This window comes from Ptychodera flava, chromosome 22 (genome assembly GCF_041260155.1).
Source record: "Ptychodera flava strain L36383 chromosome 22, AS_Pfla_20210202, whole genome shotgun sequence".
NCBI lineage: Eukaryota > Metazoa > Hemichordata > Enteropneusta > Ptychoderidae > Ptychodera > Ptychodera flava.
The window spans coordinates 6,387,579-6,409,115 of NC_091949.1; the positions used below are offsets into that span (position 1 = coordinate 6,387,579).

The 21,537-nt window shown below is 40.4% G+C and overlaps 1 protein-coding gene across 2 annotated transcripts in view; it reads right to left on the reverse strand.

Annotated features, from left to right (window-relative positions):
* Nucleotides 1-350: 350 nt before the first annotated feature.
* The window catches only part of LOC139122550 (pituitary homeobox x-like), a 38,008-nt gene continuing 16,821 nt past the window's right edge, over nt 351-21,537 (reverse strand). The window contains exons 1-3 of one of the 2 annotated variants that reach the window (XM_070688039.1): nt 10,198-11,164; nt 8,109-8,320; nt 351-2,589 (exon numbers count right to left, since the gene is read on the reverse strand). In XM_070688039.1, the coding sequence (XP_070544140.1) occupies nt 2,110-2,589; nt 8,109-8,320; nt 10,198-10,396 (891 nt within the window). In that variant the 5' untranslated portion in view covers nt 10,397-11,164 and the 3' untranslated portion in view covers nt 351-2,109. Of the gene's footprint in view, nt 2,590-8,108; nt 8,321-10,197; nt 11,165-21,537 lie in introns of those variants that run through there. The other variant, XM_070688038.1, reaches the window with a different exon arrangement.

The following is a 21,537-nucleotide window of genomic DNA, read 5'->3' on the forward strand; positions in this document are numbered from 1 at the left end:
TAATCCATACTATAATACAGTTGCAATCATGCGGAGGCACAGACTATTAAGTTCCGTCGGCCATGCATATCCTTATCAAAACGATACGCTAGTGAATTCTCCAGCCGACTCAAGCTGCATTTGCTTTGAGCCACCCTAAGATTACTTGGTAAGGCCAGGGTTTTAGAAAAACAGGGACAGAACTGCACTATTTAGCTAGAATCTGCTGAGTATCCCAATCCTTTTTAATGCAATTAGTATTAACTAGAACTAGTATGGACTTTATATTCCATAATACTAGAACATTAATTGATTTTTGACGGTCCGCAACAACGCAAGCGTAAAACAAGCGTTAGACAAAGACTTCCAGATTTTCTTTTTCTTACCTTATCGTGAGGCTTTTTATTTTTTACACACCAAGAAAGTACACTTGTTCGAAATTAACAACAGAAATTCAGCTTTCTTGAAAATATATAAAAAAAATGCGCTCAACTTAAAACATACACTTTAAAGTTTTTAATATTTAACTTTTACACTTTTTGTTTGTTTGTTTGTTTGTAAGAGTTCTTCTAAATGATGTCATGTGATATTTAGATTTAAACACATATCACAATGCAAAATATAGTCCGATCGAAAATTTTTCGTGAGTTTTTTGTTAAAAAAAGGAAACTTTACAAAAAACTCTACAAAGTTTTTTTTCCAGAACAGCAAACCAAGCACAGGGCCATCTGGTTGCACGGAAACAAAATTGCTTAGAAAACAATATCAAATCTTAGAACACAATTTGAATAAATTTGAAAAATTGTCTGGAATTGTCGAAGGCATGTAGCAAAAGTTAACCTGAACTTAGTTTTGTACATGTTTTTGACACCCCCCCCCCCTGCATCAATGTTGAAATTGCCTATATCTTATCACGTCTACTGAAAACGAAATTTTCACTTCAATGCCATTCTCGTCTTTCAATAAATATGAAAGGCTTGGACTTTAGTGACAGCACACATTGGCGCCTTGATTCTCCCAAATATGGCGTTTGTCCATATCAGCTGCCCAACTTAAATTACCATGACAAAACAGATACTTGTGATTGGTTGCATAAAAATATACATTTTTTAAAAAAACCGTAAAAGTAAACACGAAAATAAGGAAAACTCACGTGACCATATTTCACACAGAAAACGTCAAGAGAAATGGATGAGAACGCACCACCTAGGTTTTGTGTACTTAAAAGACTGGTTGGAAAGCTGTCGATGAATCGAGTTCACGATATTAATCGTATTGCACGCGATGAGAAAGGTTTTTTGGTATGAAGTTTAATCGGGAGGGTGAGAATCTTGACAGAGGGGATGCAGGCGGGTACAGGAAGAGCCGTCCAGAGGGGAAATAAATTTAAAGCACTCTTGATAACCCGATCGGCAACTTTAGGCAAGAATCATGGGTACTGTTGACTTCAATTTTTTTCTTAGGAAATTCTCATAGAACTTATTATCATACACTAGAGTGAAGATTGTTCTATAAGTCTGCCAATTTATGGTCAAAAAATTCCTTTCTTGGTTACCTAGACTGCCATATGTTTATGAGCGTGTCCCAAAAGTTTGTCTATGTCAAGGAATATATCACTTTGGAATGGATTTTCGTCAGACACTTTCGTTTGTATTTCGCTTGGAATCCAGGGGGTTACTTTCGAAAGTAGTGTTTTATTTCCTTCCCTTGAAAACATCTTTCCATATGGTGGAATAGGTTATGGCAACAAAGGAATTTTTGACTCGTTAGTGACCTCGCTGACGTCATGGTAAAAAGTTTTGTCTTCATAGATAACATACGATGAAAAGACACCAGGTCACATTATATGAAGCGAAATGAAGCCAGATCAGTCATATAAAATAGCGTTTGAATGTCTCAGTGTTTGTATAAAGATACGTGAAGATACTTGTTGATTTGTCGTAAACAGCAAACAATGGTAAATTGGTTTGAATATAAATGTTCTTCTAGATGTCATCTCGTTCGATTTCAGGTCTCATTTTTCCATCTGAACTCCCGCGTAAAGTTCTCCTTGCAGAAAGCAGAGTTCCATTCAACGAGATTTGGTGATCGCCTCCCGCGGGTGTAGTGTCTCTGTCTCTCGTGCGGCTTTTAAGCGTACTGGCAAGCGGAAAGCGTCGGGTTCTGCCTGGGAACTGGATAGCTCAGAGTCGGTTGTTTCACCATGTTAGCTTTCAGTCTCAAAGAGGCGATACTGTTTGAGCACTGGTCCCTGTAGACGTACGGAGGGGCCGTGGCTCCGTAAGGACAGGCCGTCGAGGGATTGTTGAAGGAGTTTAGATTATTCCCCACCCCGTTCATCGTCGGCAGGCTCGTATTCATCGAATTATTCTGATTAAAACACATGGTGGATTGACTTGTCAGCGGGTTGACTGAGTTCAGTGGCCAGGGGAAGCCTTTAGAGCCCAGCGGACTCGGAGCTTTGGTAACCCAGTTGTTGTGGTAGGAATACCCTGAGTACAGACCATCGTCGAAGGGTGGCATCATGTAATGACCGAATCCTTTGTTGTACTCGTTCAGCTGGTTGCGTTCGCGTTTTCGCCACTTGGCCCTTCGGTTTTTGAACCAAACCTACAAACGCAAAAGAAAGAAAAGAAGAAAAAAACGCATGAAGAAGGCGAATTGATCGTCACGCTCTCTTTCTAAATTAAAGCGGCGATTCGCATTAATTGCTAATGAGTTAGACAGAATGGATTGATCGGAAAAGATGATAAATATCAAATTACATGAATAGTAGATGTAAAAGTATTTAGTGTTGATGTTATTAGCATTTGAACGAGTTGTCAGAGTCGATAACTGGGTCTAACTTAAAATCACACTTGTTCATCGCTACAAGAACGGTACGTTGGTGTATTCAAGACTGTGGCGAGAAGCACGGAATTTCAGGTGTTAATCAATACGGAGTGAAAGTACAACAAACACTGAGAAAAAGACAAAAATGTTTATCATACACCCATTTAGCTATTAGGCCTTTAGAACAGCGAGTCAGATAATATTCAAGTATCCAATATTCTGATGTAATTTATGGCCAAGCCGTCGCAATTGTCTAGAATTCTGTAAGTGGGCCCTACACAGAGTTAGCGTTTAGTCAAAATCAACATTGTCAAACTAAATCGATATTTCATTGTTTTAGTTGTCCATTGATTTATTTATCTCTTGATAGTTTTCAGGGTGGAGGAGCAGTGGTTTGCCAGCGACAGGAGAGTGCGCAGTGCCTCTAGCTGGTGGTACGCCGACGAACGCCCGTGTGACTTCCGTCTGTGTTATGTTTACTAGTCTTACACAATATTTGCCCTTTTATGTGAATGGTTTTTCATTTGTTATGAAAATAGATTACCCGGTGTTATCGCTCTGTGATACAATTAGAACAATAGATATCGCCCATTTCTAACGGCCATGCTCCTAGTTACTAGTACATCGTACATGCTGTTATACAAATTTAATCGCACCCAGACTGTAATCGCCAATACGGAGGGTATTGTTCCTGTATAAAAGCAACGTTAGTACACCTATTGTGCTGCTGATTCAATTATTTTTTTCTGGAATCGAAAGAAAAAAAGTTTTTCTTTGAATTAAGCCACTTGAATTTTCAATCACTGTTTAAAAGGTTTCGAGGGTGTCTAACGGTGTCACGGGGCGGTTCGCCGTGTGAATTTAATCCCTATGCGAATGTGTGAAAATGTTACTGCATTGAAAAAAACGAGGCCGTTTATAAGAACCCGATTAGTGAAAGAAAAGCAAGCTATTACTGCCCTATTCGCGGAAACGTTAAGTTGCTAATAATGGTTCACCAAATGTCAAATTTCATACTGGGGCGTGTAAATCTCACTGATCACGAGCGCGCGACACACAACAACAGGGCTCGATTTTCGCACGAGACTTTTTCAGCTTGCCAAGTCACGCGAACCGCTGCGGCAACTCTCACGCATCGGCTTAGTCACTTTTCCTTTTCCCCCTCTCTCTCTCTCTCTCTACAATTAAAACACGCTGGGCAATTTCCCTGCCTTCTCGGGGACAACTTCATCAACAACCTGCATTGGGGGATATTAAGATCGCATTTGTGACACCCCGTGAGCACTGCTTTTACGCTGACTCCAGAGAAGTGTGTCACAATTATTGCAGATTAGTCACTTGAAAATCATCAAGGAACATGATCAATCATTTTTTGTCTTCTTGACACGGGGATAAGTAGCCACCCGCTAATGTATATTTTTGTATTACCAAGGAGCTGCACCTTTCAAAGAACCCTTTCCCGAGATTGTGCATGTTTCCCTTAATCTTAATGACTGCGTCTCGGCCTGATTGCAGCGAATTCCCACTTCTACGAGCTCGGTGTCGAAGAAATGCGCGCGTTTGTATGTGGATTCTGAAATTGAAATCGAATTGCGCAAAGGGGTTGTGATTGGGAAGTCATTAGCGAGCAATGAGAGAGACACATAATCACTCTTTAAATTTTTGAATGCTGATTGTATATATAAATTATTTATCCCATAAAAAAATTGAGAGAAGGGGTGTTCTACGTTTAAAATATATCAAAAAATTGAAAGCCTTGAAGAAGACTGCTTCTAAAGAATAGAAAAAATCTGCCCGGTGTTTGTGAAGAATTTTGACGAGGGGAAAAAGAAATATTAGGCGCCAAAACGCGCAATGGACACAGATTGGATTATGGCTGAAAAACGACATAAAATATTCAACGACACATTTTACAAAAAGTGTGCACGACTTCCCCTGATGTACGGCTCAATTTTCAAACGGAAAAGCAGGGTTCGGTGTCCCTCATGCGTAGATGGCGAACAAGTCGGTCAGTGATGCGTAACCGAGTTTGTTACTAACTAGCCAATCATTGCCCCATTAGGGCCTAGTCACCACACTTATCTCTGCAGAGATTTTCCCCCACTGCACTCGCAATTTTCATCATTTCCCCCTAAAATCCGCCAAATTGTCTCCCCTAGATACAACCCAATGCCACAGACCCACACCCTGGACTTTCAAACTCGCTGCATTTGCCAATTGGCGATCACGTTTTCGCGATTTTCCCCCTGATTTTAGAAAACAGATGTAATATCGCTGCAATCTGACAGGGACGGAACTAACAAATCACCCTTTCCCGATTTGATTAATATTGCTCCCTACTTCGTTTTTATGATATTTCCCACTGTAGGCCCGACTGATGACAAGTTCACACAGAGCGATAATCTGTCGCGATGCTCCGCTGGATAGAACGTCAGCGGCCTGGAAAAAACCAATCGCCGTCGGCGAAACAAAAATTTAAAAAGAAATTTTGTTTTGAAAACAAATGGCTGTATATTTGAGGGGACTCTTTTATTATATGATGGGTTGTCGGATCCGCCCATTTGGACAATTGAGTCAGCGGACTGTATCTTTTCGCGAGAGTGTCTCTACGAGGGGTAGCCAAGCGTTGTGGAAAGCCGTAATTTTTCAATGTTAAGTACTACAGTGAAACCCCCACTGGAAGCTGAAACCGACATCCTTGAGCTGGCTTGCAGTTGTTGTTAATTTTCGGGGTGAACACGAGAGAGCTAGGGCTTCATTAAGACAACATTTTATATGTCTCTATCTTTGCGTCGTCTCATTTGTCTTGCTCACCCTTGCATAGCCGCTCAATAATAAGACAGCTACCCATCCATACAATTTAGAAAGGGGAAAAAATCCCATCAAATGAAACCGATATGAAATCAACATCAGGAATTGCTCGTTTCACGTCTCAAGGTAACTTTTACAGTTCCGCATCAGAAACATTTGGAAATGAGATGGATTTCTTTTTGTCCCAGTGAGTTTGAACTTTGGGGGGAAAAAACGTTCGAAAGAGATATAAATCAGGGTTGTGTGTTTGGTTAGGCGACTACTCTCACTAATGTGGCGTTTGCGCTGATTGCAATAGCCACGCACAGTGGCGCGGAAAATCATATTTATAGAAACATAAGGGCTATGGAGAGTATGCCCAGGCTACTGCAGTGCGGCAGACTATAGGCCAAGATTTGCCAGGCAAATCCCAGGTAAAGTCGATCTAAAGCTTTCGGATGAAAGTTAACTTAATTTTGAGATTTGCTGTTGGACTTGCTAGAACAGGAGGCAAACGGAGGCTATTGACACGGTGGATCATTATGAGTCGATTTCATTCAAAGATGCTGGGTTAGATGGGACTTAGCGCCAAATCCTTCCGCAAGAGACTGCGCATCGCGCTTAAGACACCACAAAGTAAATAAGTATATATTATCATTTCGCTTTCGAGAAGAACAACTGCACATTGAACAAGCGAAAATAATGATTTCTTATTGCTTGTTTGCTTGATTTTTTAAAGTTTTTTTTTTACAATTTCAAGAATCACTGGATCACCGACAAATCTTTTGAGCTTTGTATAAAGTTTATACAATTTCTAATGGAAGCAAAAAATGTCAGTTCCTGCCAAATCTGTTTCATAATATTTCCCAAAACGTGCTTAAAATGGAACTATTTACATTCTTCTTTCTGTAAAATATAATGTATAGTCATGAATATACCGTCCACTTTTTATCCACAGATTTTCGTATTTTACATCATGTAAGCGATGTCTAAGATATTACAAAGCGTACGAAAACGATTTGTTCAGAATGATATCCACACTTATTTGTCGCTCTTTTTCGTTAAAAAAGCGAATTTTGTTTTGAAAAATAATGTGCATCGTGCGTTTTTATCTTCTGGGACGAAAGCCAATGTGATCATTGAACAGACATGTTGTGTCTTTGTTTGGTGTCGACTTTGTTTATTTTGGCAAACCACAAAAATACTCTTTGAGGACAAGTTTCACGGAGTCTTGGAGATGGAGTGTGCGGGTAAAATCAATGTTTTTGGATTTAATAAGGCGTATGTTGTTTTTAAAAACTCGCCGTAGGGCAGGTATATAGGAACGTCGGGGTTGTAGCTTCAATGTACACCGGGACCCAGCAGTGCACGGGACTGCTTTTGTCCTTCACCATAGAACCGTTCGATATTTCAATGAATTGAAAAACCAATATAGAAGGTGCTTACGGATGAATCTATACAAAACCCGATTTGCGCATTTGTTACTGTGATTAAATCGGTTTTTGTTTGCCCTACAGAGATGCACCTGGGTATCTCGAAAGCTCGCACGGGGTAACATACCAAACGGGACGATCTGTGAAAACGCTTTCGCTGGCTGACTCTGCTACGGCCTCCATCAAAACATAGAAAAAAGTTTCTAATCTTAAAACGGACAGATTAAAGTTTTGACATGGCTTTATAAACTGACACTTTTACGCCTTAAATGGCTCGGATAGTTCTGAAAGTTCCAAATAAGACCGCGTGTGCTGAGAACAAATTCATCAACCGCTGAAGGACAGTTTTGTGTTCATTTGCAATTTGTTTCACATTTGCGAAACTAGATGTCGACATCTGGTGTCTGGTTTGACGCATCTAAAGTCCTCACAGAACTACAAAAATGAGTCACTGATAAATCTACAAACACTGCCACATTTCACAATTCCAACGAAATGTTGTGACACGTTTTACGAACAGCTCTACGATTTTGTTTTCGCTCTAGCTTGATTTTTTCTATAAATATTGGCCCATCACGGGCATCCGTGTAAAATCTTTAAAAGCCAACATTTTGAAGTAAGCTGTATTTAAATTTAGATTTTTTTGCGTGAGTTCCTGAAGAGGCACTGCTGTCAAATTACTTTCAGTGTTTAGTTTACAACCACTCATAAAATACTAAATTTCTCGTTTTGCATAACAGTGTGTTTTCCCACGCTGGGAGACAATCTAAACCAGGGTGTTACTGCCATTTCCAGCGACGCTTACTTGAAATAACACGAGTTCATCGTTAATTTCATAAATTTTAATCAGTGCTAATTATCGGGCCTAATTGTCCCGGTAATTCCCTATTGTCTCGATGACACAATGTCGAATCGCGTGAAATCAAACATTGAGATATACTTGTTATCTTATCAGTTATCAACTTGAAGACATCATGATCTCTCTCTCTCTCTCTCTCTCTCTCTCTCTCTCTCTCTCTCTCTCTCTCTCTCTCTCTCTCTCTCTCGTTATTTGAACTGATCGCTTTGACATACCCTGACACGTTGCTCGGTCAAATTCGTCCAGGCGGAGATTTCTTCACGGGTGGACATATCTGGATACCGATTCCTGGCGAAATGTGCCTCCAGTTCTTGGAGCTGTTGGCTGGTGAAGTGCGTCCGCTGTCTCCGCTGTCGCCGGCTTCTTTTTCGGAGATCGTCATCCGCACCATTGTCTTCGTTTGTAGATCCTCTGGCCTCCGAAGAGTCTGAGATGTTATTTTTGAAAAAAATACAATATAAACAGAATATTTTAATACGTTTTTCTGGCTGTTTTTGGCATTGGTTGCAGGTGCGTGCGCGCACACGGTTTGTGGTTCTCACTGACAAAGTACCTGTTACCGAAGAAATCCGAAAACATATTTGATATTGCCACTGGTTAAAGTGTACTGCGCAAGCTTTCCAGGATAACTAGCGTTGAGACGAAATCAGTTACTAAGAAGTGTATTCGCTTCATGGAAAAAAAACAATAAAATTCCCGTTTTCTTCGGCGTTATCGCGATGAAAAAAATGGACATTTCGTGACTTCGAAACCGAGGCAATTGGAAAAAAACACCAGTTTCGAAATACTGTAACAGTATAAGACCAACGGTTGCCTCCACAATTGTTACAAATACAACTACTGCATGGCTCTATGGTAGGGAGGCTACACAGGTGCTCACACCTACTAACTTTATCGTTGATACTTTGTCCTCAAACGTGACCAAACGCAGACTGTTCGCAAGACGGCTTGCAGCCGAGCGACCTGTAAGTTCAGAGTTACATACGCGGTTCCGTGGTTCGAGGATTTGCATGGCTCAGTCAATTAACAGTAAATTATACAGGAACTTCAACATTTTAGTGGAGCGGGTGTAAATAATGTCGTGGTGCCTTTTATTTGCCGTGGTGGTGTCACCAATTGTCGTAATGTCTTGTGGCTGCTTTTACCGTATTGACTCGCGTTGAAGGGGGGCTGTAACAATTGGTTTGATGGCTAAGATGGGCGCATGGGACCTGTGCGAAACCATGATGCCGTTTAAGTGTAAAGAAATGACACAATTGACCACACTTTGGAGTAGAAAGACATTCTTTCAACCGAGACTGAAGTGAGTTCCTTTATCTAAATCTCTCACAACAATGGACACTGGGTTGTATTGATGATTTGTGTTAGTACCCGCTCGGATTAGCTATTTCACGTCGAGTGAGTTGAATCTATTGTAAAAAAAACTTTGAAACGGCGAAGAGGCGCAACGTCAAGGTGGGTTTCTCGGCCAACTACAGAATGTCACCTCGCGTTATTGAGTGCAATATGACATTTGTCTATCCGGTGTAGGTAAACAGAGTCGGGCGTCGACCCACCTCTCGAATTAATACGTGTCTTTCCTACATCCAGTTTCGGTGACATGTTTGGCATCGTATCGGCCCTTCGGCTCTCACCCTCGGCGGGGGTTCAGCAGAAATGACCAAATCGTATTAATCGAGCTTATGAAAATATTTCAGCGCCTTGTTTTAGGCTGAATACTTGTTCAACCACTCAAAGTCAACGAACATTGTTTTATAAGAGGGCAGTCAACAGTTTGCTGGCTGATAACGCTCTCGGTAGACCCAGTGCAAACAAATGGAACAGTTATCGATAAACAATATTTAATCGTTCGTCAAATGACAACCTTGGTCCCTAATTAACGTAAAGTTTACATCGATATAATAAATGTCATAATATTTTTAGGGTGATTTAAAGCAACGCGACGGAGTGTCAACAATATGACTTTGACTGCGTTTTACGTGGACTCGTTGGCCATACCGTTATTTCGCCGTCGAGCGGGTAGCCGTTCTTAATCGGCTAACCAATTTCTAGAAATTACGGACAAACATTTGAGGTGTGAAAACCTCTTCAGGGTCTTAATACGCTCATAATCAGATCATAATAAACTGGGAAAATACACAAGGGTAATAGCGTAGCCACGTCATGACGGGCCATGTAGCTAATATGCCGCTCAAGGTGGGCATTCGGTAACAGCAAGCGGCCGTACTCGTAAAATAGCAGGTGATAGCTTACGAGCACGACGAAAAGGCGCGGCCATAATAAACGGGAGGTATAAAACAGTACCTATATGGTCTGTGGTGTTGTCTGTCCTACTGCACGGCGTTGTCGCGTTCGTCGTTCTTTCGGACGTCGACGAGCCGGCGGCCCCGCCGCTGCTGCCTTGCATGTTGGCAATGTCCGTCATGGTAACTTGGCTTTGAGTTGCTTCACCGCTGACTAATTCTTCCAGAGTGGACAAGGAGTGTTCATGGAGTGGGTCCATGCTGATTATCAATTAGGCCAAGATTAAGTTTTTACTCGAGTCCCTTAGTTTGTGAGCCGGTAGGCGGTAGAGGAATAAGTCTAGGATAAGCCCCACATAGGCTAAAGGATCCGCTGGCTTACACCCGTGTTCACAGCCACTAAATCACAGTGCTTTTTTTCCAGGACTTCTCAGCGTTAGGTGTATTACTAGTCACCCTTGTGTTCCACTTCGATGTGTTTGCTGTCGGCTTAAAAGGGGGACTTGTAACCTGCGCGGGATTGCAAAAAACTCACTCGACTGTCACCTTTGAGCACTGACAGGCGTGACGTCACAGGACGACAGCCAACCAGTCCGGGCGTGCATAGAAGCATCGCGGCTAGCCAATCAGATTGCGGGCGTCGCCACGTGAACTTAACTGTTCAGGGGCTTGTGCAGTTTGTTTGGGCAAAGCATCGCATTATGGATGCCGCCCCCTACGCGTGGTTGAGTAAAGATGAAAGCAGTGACAAATCTGGGCGAATCCTCTGACAACATCTCGCTATACAACCCCCGACGTTGTTAACTTAGGACGCATTCAAAGCTTACCTCCCGATATACGACAAAATCACCGAGGTTTTAATTTTACCCCAAAAAAGAAATCCCAACGCGAGTTTCTTATCTGCGGCGCGCTTAAGTGGGATTGGAAAGGAAAACGAGTTCTGAGACGCGGCAAAAACTCGACTTAGCCGCTCTGTCAAAATGTGCGACAAAGTACGTCCGCGATCAAATACACCTGTTCGGGGACTGGTCATGACAAGTGATTTGGCTGACTCCTGTGAGCCTAAGCTGTTATTGATTCGCACAAAACCCCCGCTCTCTGTGATCAGAATTAAGTGGGCAGTGGCCAGTCTCAAACATATGATCCGCAACAGTTTCTAACGGGATGAGGAAACATCAACATAGTTTGAGAACATTAAACCTTAAAACCCTGATAGTATAAAGTGCGGTCTGTCGCTGACAGATCATCTACCCTCGGTGGCACCGACTACACCAATCACACACGGTTCAATTTACGCGGAGGAAACAGACTAGGGGATTTCAAAGCTTCGGAATGATTAATATCGCTAAATGCCACTCCGCCGGGAAGAAGCCGGAACGGACCAGAATAATTTGTACAAAAGCGAGTAAGTTCAAGAAAAGTCTATAAAACCTTTGACAATCTTAAAATGTGTCGCTCGAGATATGCATTCAAAAGTAGTAACCTGTAGTCTTGACAGCTTCTGATCGATTTTAATATCCATCTTATTAAAAAGGGGGAAAAACGTAAACGTAAAATCTTTTATGCCGATTATACAAAGACCACGCCTGCATTAGAATTAAGCCTTGTGTGAGTTATAGTGTCTGTTCCTTATCAAGCTTCCTTAAATCAAAGTAAGTAACAGCATTTGCAGAAGTTTTTTATTGTTGCTTTGACGATGTGTGCGCTTATGTGACTAGATATTGGAATCGAAATGTAGGCAGAGTATCATACGTGTTACAGCCGTGGCAAATGACGCATGATGAAAAATCTGTTTTAACAATTTTCTATTTTAACGCCGTCCCAACGTTAGTTTTGTCAGACGGGGGAGTTTTTGTCTGAAATGAGTCTCTATAGCCTCTCAAAGAATATTTTTACTGAATTTATCTGCGACCTTCTATTTCAGACTGACTATTGAATGTTGGTAAAATTATTATTATTTTCTTCAAGAAGGGAAGTGACACGTTTTCGAATTGATCGTGTACACTTTATCAGTGGTCGCTACAGAAGTAGCTGCTTAGCAACCATTGTTTATATTTGTTTTGTTTGTTTGTTTTTCCTTAACCCAAGAAATAATGTTGTCTTTGTTTGACGAGATCCTTGCGTGCTGTATTGAAAGTCACAAAAAGACCATGCTTAACCCAGATGATAGGAGGCAAACAACACGAATGATTGAAATGCACGCTTGATACAGATGTAATTTAAAATGCGAATAAAATCCCTCGTCATCCGTCAGAAAATTGAATGAACAGAAGTCTTGCGAAGCATTTAAGAAATCCATTGATTGAAGAATTTAAACAATATTAACCTCGCCGTTCTAGGTCCGAGGTACACTCTCACTGCGTCATTCTACCTTCCTGCCCTCCCCACACAGCCATGGTACCGTCAACTTTGACTTTTAAAATTCCTAAATTTCTCCCATTTTGTTATAAAGTACGGATAAAGTACGGACCTGGCACTGAATGGAATAAACTGCAGTACTTGAGTTATAAAGTAACAATAAAATCTACCCGTAACCCGAACGCACAACATCAAATTCAATATCGTTGATAAAAGATCAACAATTTAAGAAATTTTTCAAAGAAAATTGTTACCTTTTCAGATTCGTACATTTTAACCTTTTATGCTACGGTGACAGCACTAAGGCTACGATGAGAGTCAAGCCGCCGACACAACACCGGGCGATTCGCACAAACCGTTTGGGTAATTTCCAAATAGATATACTGTCAATTTCAGCTGGTCAGTCTATTAGACGGCGATCAGCCTATTGCCAACAGCGCTTCTAATGCTACATAAATAACAGAACAATTACAGTTGCCAATTTTTTCTGTCTCTGTGATATACGCCCGCTGAAAAAGAAAGCGGTATCAATTTCGTTAAGGGAAAATTACGGCCGGACATTAGAGACGGTATACACAAAATATCGCGCCTGTCAAACAGCATGTCGGTGTCAGGTCTGCGTGGTTTCTTTATACTGCAGCGAAACGCCGAGATTGATGTTTTCTGTGCCGTGTCAATTTCACCGTCCGATATATACATATTTTTTGAACGATGGCCATGCGCTCATGAAATCGACATGGACGGTAAGCCGGGCCAGTTCATCATAACATCCAAGCCGCCAGAATCCCATCCGCCAATATCGTGAATAAGAATTGAGATTTTAATTGTTTCTTGGTTAGATTACTAGTTCTCGGCGCCTAATGCCTTCCAAATCCGCGTCATATATTGAAGCCTACGCGAAGAATTTATGCGACTTTGCAGCTAAGCCTCGTCTTATACTGAAAAGATGTTGAAGGACGAGGATGTAGAGACAGTGATCTTTCTTTAAAAGATTGGATTTAATTTTGCAGTTGATGTGAGCTAGTCTCCTGCTTAAAGTCATATTTGTGATAATCTCCGGGTTTATGTCATCTTCAGGCCATGCAGTCATTATTGCCTCGATCTATGAATATAGCCGATTTTTTATTTATAATATTTACTTAAGAACGACGAGTCCTATCTTCCGACCTGGAGTTTGACCACCCTTGCGTGTTACTGTTTGTCGCTCGGATTTGTTCCCATCCCCAGCGAACTCGATTTCCCTACGGCCGCCCCACAGCCATCACGCGCATCGTAAAGACATTATCATTCCCAGCGCGACAAAAAATATCGCAGCTCATTCGAGCGCATATATTCCTGCTTCATATCCATATCGCATGTTAGCCAATGCAACACATTCATCTAACCCGTTTTCTCTGGGGCTAATCATGCGAAATATCTTGTCATTTTTTATGACTCGAGCACGGTGCTTAAGAAATGATTTTTTAATCCAGGGATTCTGTCCTGCCATAACGCTGGGACATTAAGGACTTACGCTCCAGTTATAGCCGAAGAAAAACGATTCTCAAAACTCTACGACGTGACAGATCGCTGTGATTTGTGGGGAGCGGGCGAACTACACGATGAATACAGCGAATAAACCTGGACTGAAAAGTCTAACAAAGCCGGGGCTTCGATCACCAGCTTATTTCGCTTTAAGAAATGATTTTCGGGACTCGTTCTGATGCTGTGGTCTGATCCCGTGTTTATGTCATTAAAGCGTGGCGTGATGCTCGGCAGTTGTATAATGGTCGATTCTGCTTAAATATGTTACATTTACAGGCCCTCTCAACAAACATTAGCTTAGGCATGGTTTGGCTGAGATCACTTTCGACATTTTGTTTTATCCCGCTGAAGTACCATCTGAGTCGTGGCTTTTCCAGGCACTGTAATCCAACAAGGTCGAGCTTTTGTTCTTGAAACTCACAACATGTACCGGAGGCACGCCTCTAAACCAAAAAACATCAAACTCGAAAAATATGATTAGCATGTAGCAAGATGTACTCCCTCTAATCCATAATTGTCCCGCCATTCTGATTTTCCTTTCTATCTTTTCTAAATCAAAGTCATTGTTAACTCTTTAGGAAATCCTTCATCGAGTCGGATTTTAAGATAGATTCCGACAAGTACACATAGACTCTTTCGAGTGTGTTTACATTTGAAATCAACGTACTACAGTTTGTAGGACCGGCATTGTCTTACACGCCATGTAATATCCATTAGATGTGATCTTTCGATGGGAGAGTGTTTACATTGAATATATTCATCAACTGTGAAGTCAGAATGGCACTACGTCAAAATCACGTCTGTCTCGTTCGGAGACAACGAATAAAAATTAAAAAACAAATTTTCAAAATTAATATTTTCAACTTATCAAAAAGATAGGGAGTGAGCTTGTTCAAAGGGGTTACCCCTACGTTGTTTTATTTGAATTTCGTCCCATTTTTCATCAGAGTATGTTTTGGTCTGAAAAATTCACGTTCCATTCATTCTGAACGACCGCAGAGGAGAAAGACACATCTTCTAAACATTGTGGTCCGTTGATTGACATATTTGCCAAGAGCTATCAATGGTTTAATTAGTAATTTTTTGCGTCCAAATGAAGCTGTTGGCGGTGTCCCTCGAGAGTCGGTCAGAAACAAAAGCTGCGTAAAAATCATCATCCACACGCTTAGGCAAGCTCCATTCAACGTTCTATCGTTTCCGCTTATTAAACTACAAATGACGAATAATTATTGTTTTGGTGTCAACACTTATCGCGCAGATATTTAAACAGTGTCGAGAGTCAATTTGCCGGGAGTGTTATTTCGGTGCGTTCATTGTGAAATGTATTCGCACTAAAATAGTGCATTAAAAATTGATGGCTGCGAAATATTTCTATTTTACTTCGTCAATTCCGAAAGCGGCTCTCACACTCAACGATTTTGATAATGTGCACGTTGGTGAATTCGAGTTGTATTGAAGATAAACCTCGGTTCGTAAGGTCCGTGGCGGCAGTAGAACCTTTGGCATTGTCAAGCATTGTTAAAAGAATTTTCAGTCGTTTGACCGTTTGAATAACAGCAACGAAGTTTATTTTCACGACAAAACTTATCTTTTTGTGGCAAATTTCAAGTTTCATAATAACATGATATTTTGCAAACAAAAATTGCCTTCTTGTGAGGCATTTTTCTGTCCAACTTTGTTGCAGAAACGTTGAGCTTGGAAAATACTGTTGAGTTTCATTATTTAATCTTAAAAAATTCGAGTACGGTATGTTTATGTTATGCAAGGGATGTGGATTTAATTCTTCTTTAAATCAGGAAAAATGCCTGGTGTTTGATAAGCCCCTGTATGCTTAGTTGTAAAACTATCGGGCAAAAGAACAAATATGATATTGAATATTTCCTAATTTTGAACAAGTAAATTACAGCGTGTTGCTTTAAGGGGTAAGCAATTGGACAGAGAACTCCAGACAAACAAATTATGACAATGTTTTAAATGTTGACATCAGAAAACACGTATCTATCAGCAGATTTTCCTGTACGACAAAAACAAACGATAACAATTTTTTCCCAATTTTTGTCGGAAATATCATTCTATTTTCGGCCTAAGTGAATCCAGATACTATCCCCACTGTAAACTTTCGTTCCGAAATAATTACTGGGAACGGAACTTCATGTCCAATGCAAGGTTGTAGGCTGCAGACGTCTGCTATCACAAGAAGCGGTTAATAGGAGATTTTAAGCTTAAGAATAAAGTATACGAAAGGATAATGATTTAAAATTATTTTGGTTTTCTGGAATATATTTCTATACATAATTATTTTGTCATTTTCATAATGAAATCCCCTTTATCTTTAAAAGTGTTAGACAGAGAGTTATCATAGATGACGCAGTTTTCCTGATTTACAAACGGAAATAGGTCCTTCGACATGTCGGGAAGTTGCACAGCTCTTGCATAATAGCAGCTTTGAATCAGTCAAGGGCAAATGCCCGCATGTGGTATTTGTACACGTTTAAGGGCAATCTTGTCTTCCTCTCTAATATGCCGAGTAAACTTAATGAGCAGCTTCCTTCGGTCTGCCAGTGGATTTTCAGTAGTAACGCAATGTTCAATGCTGGGACTACATTATCAGATTTCAGTCAAATGTCACACCTAAAAACGACAGACGAACAGTGGCACTTGATAGTTTTGTAAATTTTCTTTCATCTTTAAAATTCTCATCATGATTTTAAATCAAATGTACTTTTTTAATTATCAAATGACAAAAATTAAGTGACTACCGGAAGAAAAACTGCAAAGATTTAAATTTATAAAAAAATGTTTCGAAAGACGACAGAGGTTTCCCTATAAATTTTGGCGCGAAAAAATATATGCTCGACAGTGCAAGTTAAAGATGGTGGCCTGCCAACGGTGATTTACTGTGTGAAGGTGAATCGTTCTACTCGATCAAGTGATCACAGCGCTCGCTTTCATGTCTTCCTAGAGAGGTTTCAGCCTCATTTGCTGGAGCTGATCAAAGCGCGCTGAAATCTGAACCTGCATCATTACCACGTCATAACGTCCATTTAACGTTATCATTAAGTCTGCGAAAAACTCGAAGAAATAACGGATTCGCGCAAAATATTGCACTTAAAATAAATAATTTACTCTCATAGCAGTTTGCTTTAACCTTTACTCTTAAATGTTGTCATGTTATAATTCGAGATTTTCCTTTTCGATATTTTTGTAAGTTGAGACGGTCGGTTCTCTGTTTCAGCTTATGCTAGGCCTTATCAACTTTTGTTACAGGAGCAGCAAGATTTATTTGAACAAAAAATCAATTATTGTTCAATAATTAGGTTGACAGTGTATTATTTTACTGTGTATCTTACCTCAGCATCTAAAACAAGACTACCGTTTGCCCATTTAGAACCGCGATAATCATCATTGCAATATCACATCACATAGTTTCAAACTTTGACTTTTTTGCAAAACAGAGACTGTGTTGTACGCAAGCGCGAGAATATCATCTCAAAGTCAACGCGAACACCTGGAAGTGACCCCTTCAGTGTTCTCAGTAGAGCTGGAAATCAACCTTTGACAAGTTTCGCCATTGAAGTCTGACTTGATCAATGTCTGATCTATGTACTTCTGCGTTTATCTCAGTTTGCTGTTCATATTTTCATGCCACAGTTGCAATACAAGATTGGGTTCATAGAGCGGATGTTTACGGTCGCTGTGCGCAGCGGTGCTGACGAGCGACAGCCGAGACCTTTACAGCAAAGTCGAGAGCCTCAACTATCGAGCCAGACACCGGAGCTAATTGCGTCCACATCACTGAAAGTTTGCCAACATGACTTGCCAGAAAAATTAAGCCGAACGAGTAGTTTTTGTTTCAAATCGTACAATTTATATATATTTTGAGTCACGCTAATGGAAAGTTAATAGTAGCGCAGGGCGAGATGTGCGGGAGATAAAACTAGTACATGTATTTCATATGACAGCGGCCAACAGCTGCCAAAAACGAACGTGCTCTACAGTAGTCCAATTTTCATTGAATTAACACCAGTAATAGTTTTCTGACAACGCTTGAGTCACGATTAATTTGCAGTGGAGTGCAAACTTTATGTTAATATTACAACAGCATCAGTTAGACCGAAGTGGCACCGCTCGGCTGGTATAATAGCATTCATCCTGGGAGCTTTGGGACACCATGAGTGAACGACACCGAGATTGTTTACGACACCGCGCGTATGGCGCGGGAAAGACAGATATATATTTTCTTGCCGGGGTTTTAGAAACGCAAATATTAAACCAAGCCGCTTCAAACTAGATCGTCGCCATGGTAAGCTATTGACCGTGACTCTGTATTGTTTTCATCCTTGAAACATTTTCGTCAAATTAACGAAAATTGCTCATGAGAACAGCTTGTCGAAGAGCCATTCTTTCATAAGCTGTATAAATGTTCACATGAGCGTAACGTAATGTTTGACATTGGATAATTTTTCACGTAATTTTGCAGAAAAAAACATATTTGATATAAAGTGCTGCCTTCCAAATGTCAGTTACTCAGAAATAATAACATTCTTTGGTAGACATGACATTCCTTTCGATTATACTTTTCAGCCGAAAAAATGTATTTTTTCATTTGCTTGCCTCATTGTAAAAACCTAAATTATCCAATGTTATAAAATTAACATAAATTTAAATTCAAAATTTCTATCAAATAACTTATGTAATTCACGGACAGATTAAATGAAATAAAAGAGATTTACTTGAATTTCGTGGTGCAGTGAACAAAACGAGATCAACATTTCACCTTCTGGAAGATTTAGAATTGAGCAATGTCGGAGGAAAATGTCGAGAAACCTCGAAGTGAAAAGCTAAATGTGTCCTTTTACACTTTATGAATAGAAATGTATACTCGTATGTCCATTTACATTTAAATCGAAATTTGCTCGGTGCTTTGCAGACACATAACTTGTGGCAGTAGTTATGGTAATACGTCGAACCATTTTGATGTCCTGTCCGCTGAGAGTGCACAATGCGGATTTGCTGCTAATCCTCTATCTAGCCAACGAAATAACAATATCAAAGTGTTTTGAATTGTTTAGCTGGTGCAGTTTCACTCTATAATGATGCATTTATTTTAAATGTGCTACGAGCACACCGGCGTACCGAAGAGTTTAATCGGTGGCATTTAGACCTATTGGTACATTCTGAAGATGTTCTGACAGGATAAACCGTGTGATTTTTTTAAACATCTTCGTTTGGTGTCAGCATAAGGGTGAAGCATCGTCTACTCATAACCATTAGGCTGAAGGTACCATTTTTACCTCTGAGACCCTTCCCATTGGCCGATGTTCTCGTTTTGATCGGTCCGTTCTGACACTTTTACGCGCGGCGCACAAATTTCCTTTTCGCCCCTGTAGTCTGCCAGCCGAGCTCGAAGCTCGATTGCGATGTACAAGCATCTGTGTGATGTAGTTGTGCTGTCGCGATGAGAATGTTACAAAAATTCTCACGTTTGCAGAATTTTTATGCATTGCCAAGTCCAATTTTGACCTCAATAGATAAGAACTTCGCTGTAATCGCCAACGTAGGGCAAAGTTTACGAGAATATCGTAAAATCCTGCATATTTTTCAGTGAAAAAAATAAAGCAAGATCGCGATGTCGAAATGTTTGACAAGGCCGGGTCGGTTGGCTCAATTAAAGGAAAACGTGTGTTATGGATCTTCAGCAAACAATTTTAGGGATGCTGGTAATATTTACTATTCCTGTAGATAGTTATGTATTTTACTTAGCATTTTGTTTTCTCAAGAAACAAACTCTTGCCCAGCGCTCGAAGAAAACATGATTTACTTAATAAGTTTGTGCAGTGCACGTTGCACGCACGCGTAATTGATTATTAATTCCGCATCGGATTCACTTCGTACGATACAGATCTAAAGCCATGTGTTCAAGCTCTAACGCTAGAGACAACTGACTTGAAATACAATGTCATTCCTTGGCTCACCTTAAATACGAGGATCGGCAACTCGAATTCTGTAACAGACAAAATAATTAGCCTCGCGAAAAAAAGACTGTCTTTATGAATATATTTATGTCTTAAATCTTTTATTTATTAGCTCGCGGTTCTTTTGACGAGTCTTCAGATATTAGCGCACATGCCTGACGTTACTGTTAACTTCAAGGTATGCGGGTATTTGTGTTTTTCTGTTATTAAAAACAATTTATTTTAAGTCTTTCAAAACTTTAATCCTGATCATATTGGGTCCATATGTTACAGCTTCATATGACTTTTTCCTCTTCTAGTTCGATGGTGGTTGTCTGTGGTCCGTCTATTCGTGACACTGTTTTCGTTGTTAATGTTACACGGATTACTTCGAGTGAAAATATTTGTTTTGCTATAGAGCTTTGGGTTAAATATTACCTTCTTTTTGAAAAGTTATATCCACCATAATTTAAAGTCGGGCACCAATAAAGGTTGCCTTGATTCCGTGTAATCGAGAGCCGACATTTTTTTCGTTCTGGTTGAAAAACTTTGAATAAAGATAGTTTTACAGGGCTCTGGACTCGTTGGAAACGCATCATGGCGCGGTACACAACAAAAAGAAATTGAGGTAAATGGTATCAGAAGCGATATGGTATGTGTATGGCTTATCCCCTCTCTCACCCCATTTTTCTGAGAATTGCTTCAGACCAAGAAGTTATGTCTGGTTGATCGATATTTTCACTCATGCAGATTTTTTTAGCCTGGGTATCAGAGTACTTGATGGTAACTCAAGTTGTCGATTGTCATTCGATTTCATGAAAGCCCAGTGTTTCACTGATTGTCGTGTTTTCCCCAAACATCACCTCGGAAGCTGTTGACTTATTGCCGGGTCAAACACTATTATGTCCCGTCCAATCTTCTAGCGACATGCGATCATGTACTCAACTAATTGACACGACATTAAGGCTGGAACAGACCACTTAGAATGCAAACCAATGGTTTCAAACTGAGAAGATTTTAATGTATCTATTCCCAATTCCTAGAAATTTACAGTTCTCCATAAAATCTACCCCAGATGAGAGATTTCGTCCACGCGATCCCTGTCAGAAGTATATAAATGTTCCGATCCCCATGGTGTACTTATTCGGAAGATAATTTCGGGATATCCGCTCGACATGAAGGCTCATTTCTCAAGTCGTTCGCAGTTTCCGCTGTTTTGTTCGAGTGAAAGAAGCCAAATAGTTCAAAAAAGCGCTGCACAAGACGTGTGATAGGGAGCTCTTAAATTTGCAACAAGATCGGGGATAGTTTATGTAAATTGAGCACGGAATGAAGTGGTTTTGTCGGTCACAAGACGTAATCGTCTGCCCGCACGAACGAAAGATACCTGGCACCGACGCAGGAAACTATGCTCAGTGTTCCTTCACGTTTCTGTCTTACAAGGCGGGCAAGGAGAAACTGAAGTTTGCCTGGCATGTCCTAAAAGTTTGTCGGCTGCTGCTGCTGTTTTATTTTGTTTTGCTTTGCTTTGCTTTAGTTCTAAATCGAGTTGTGTCTGAAAGGGA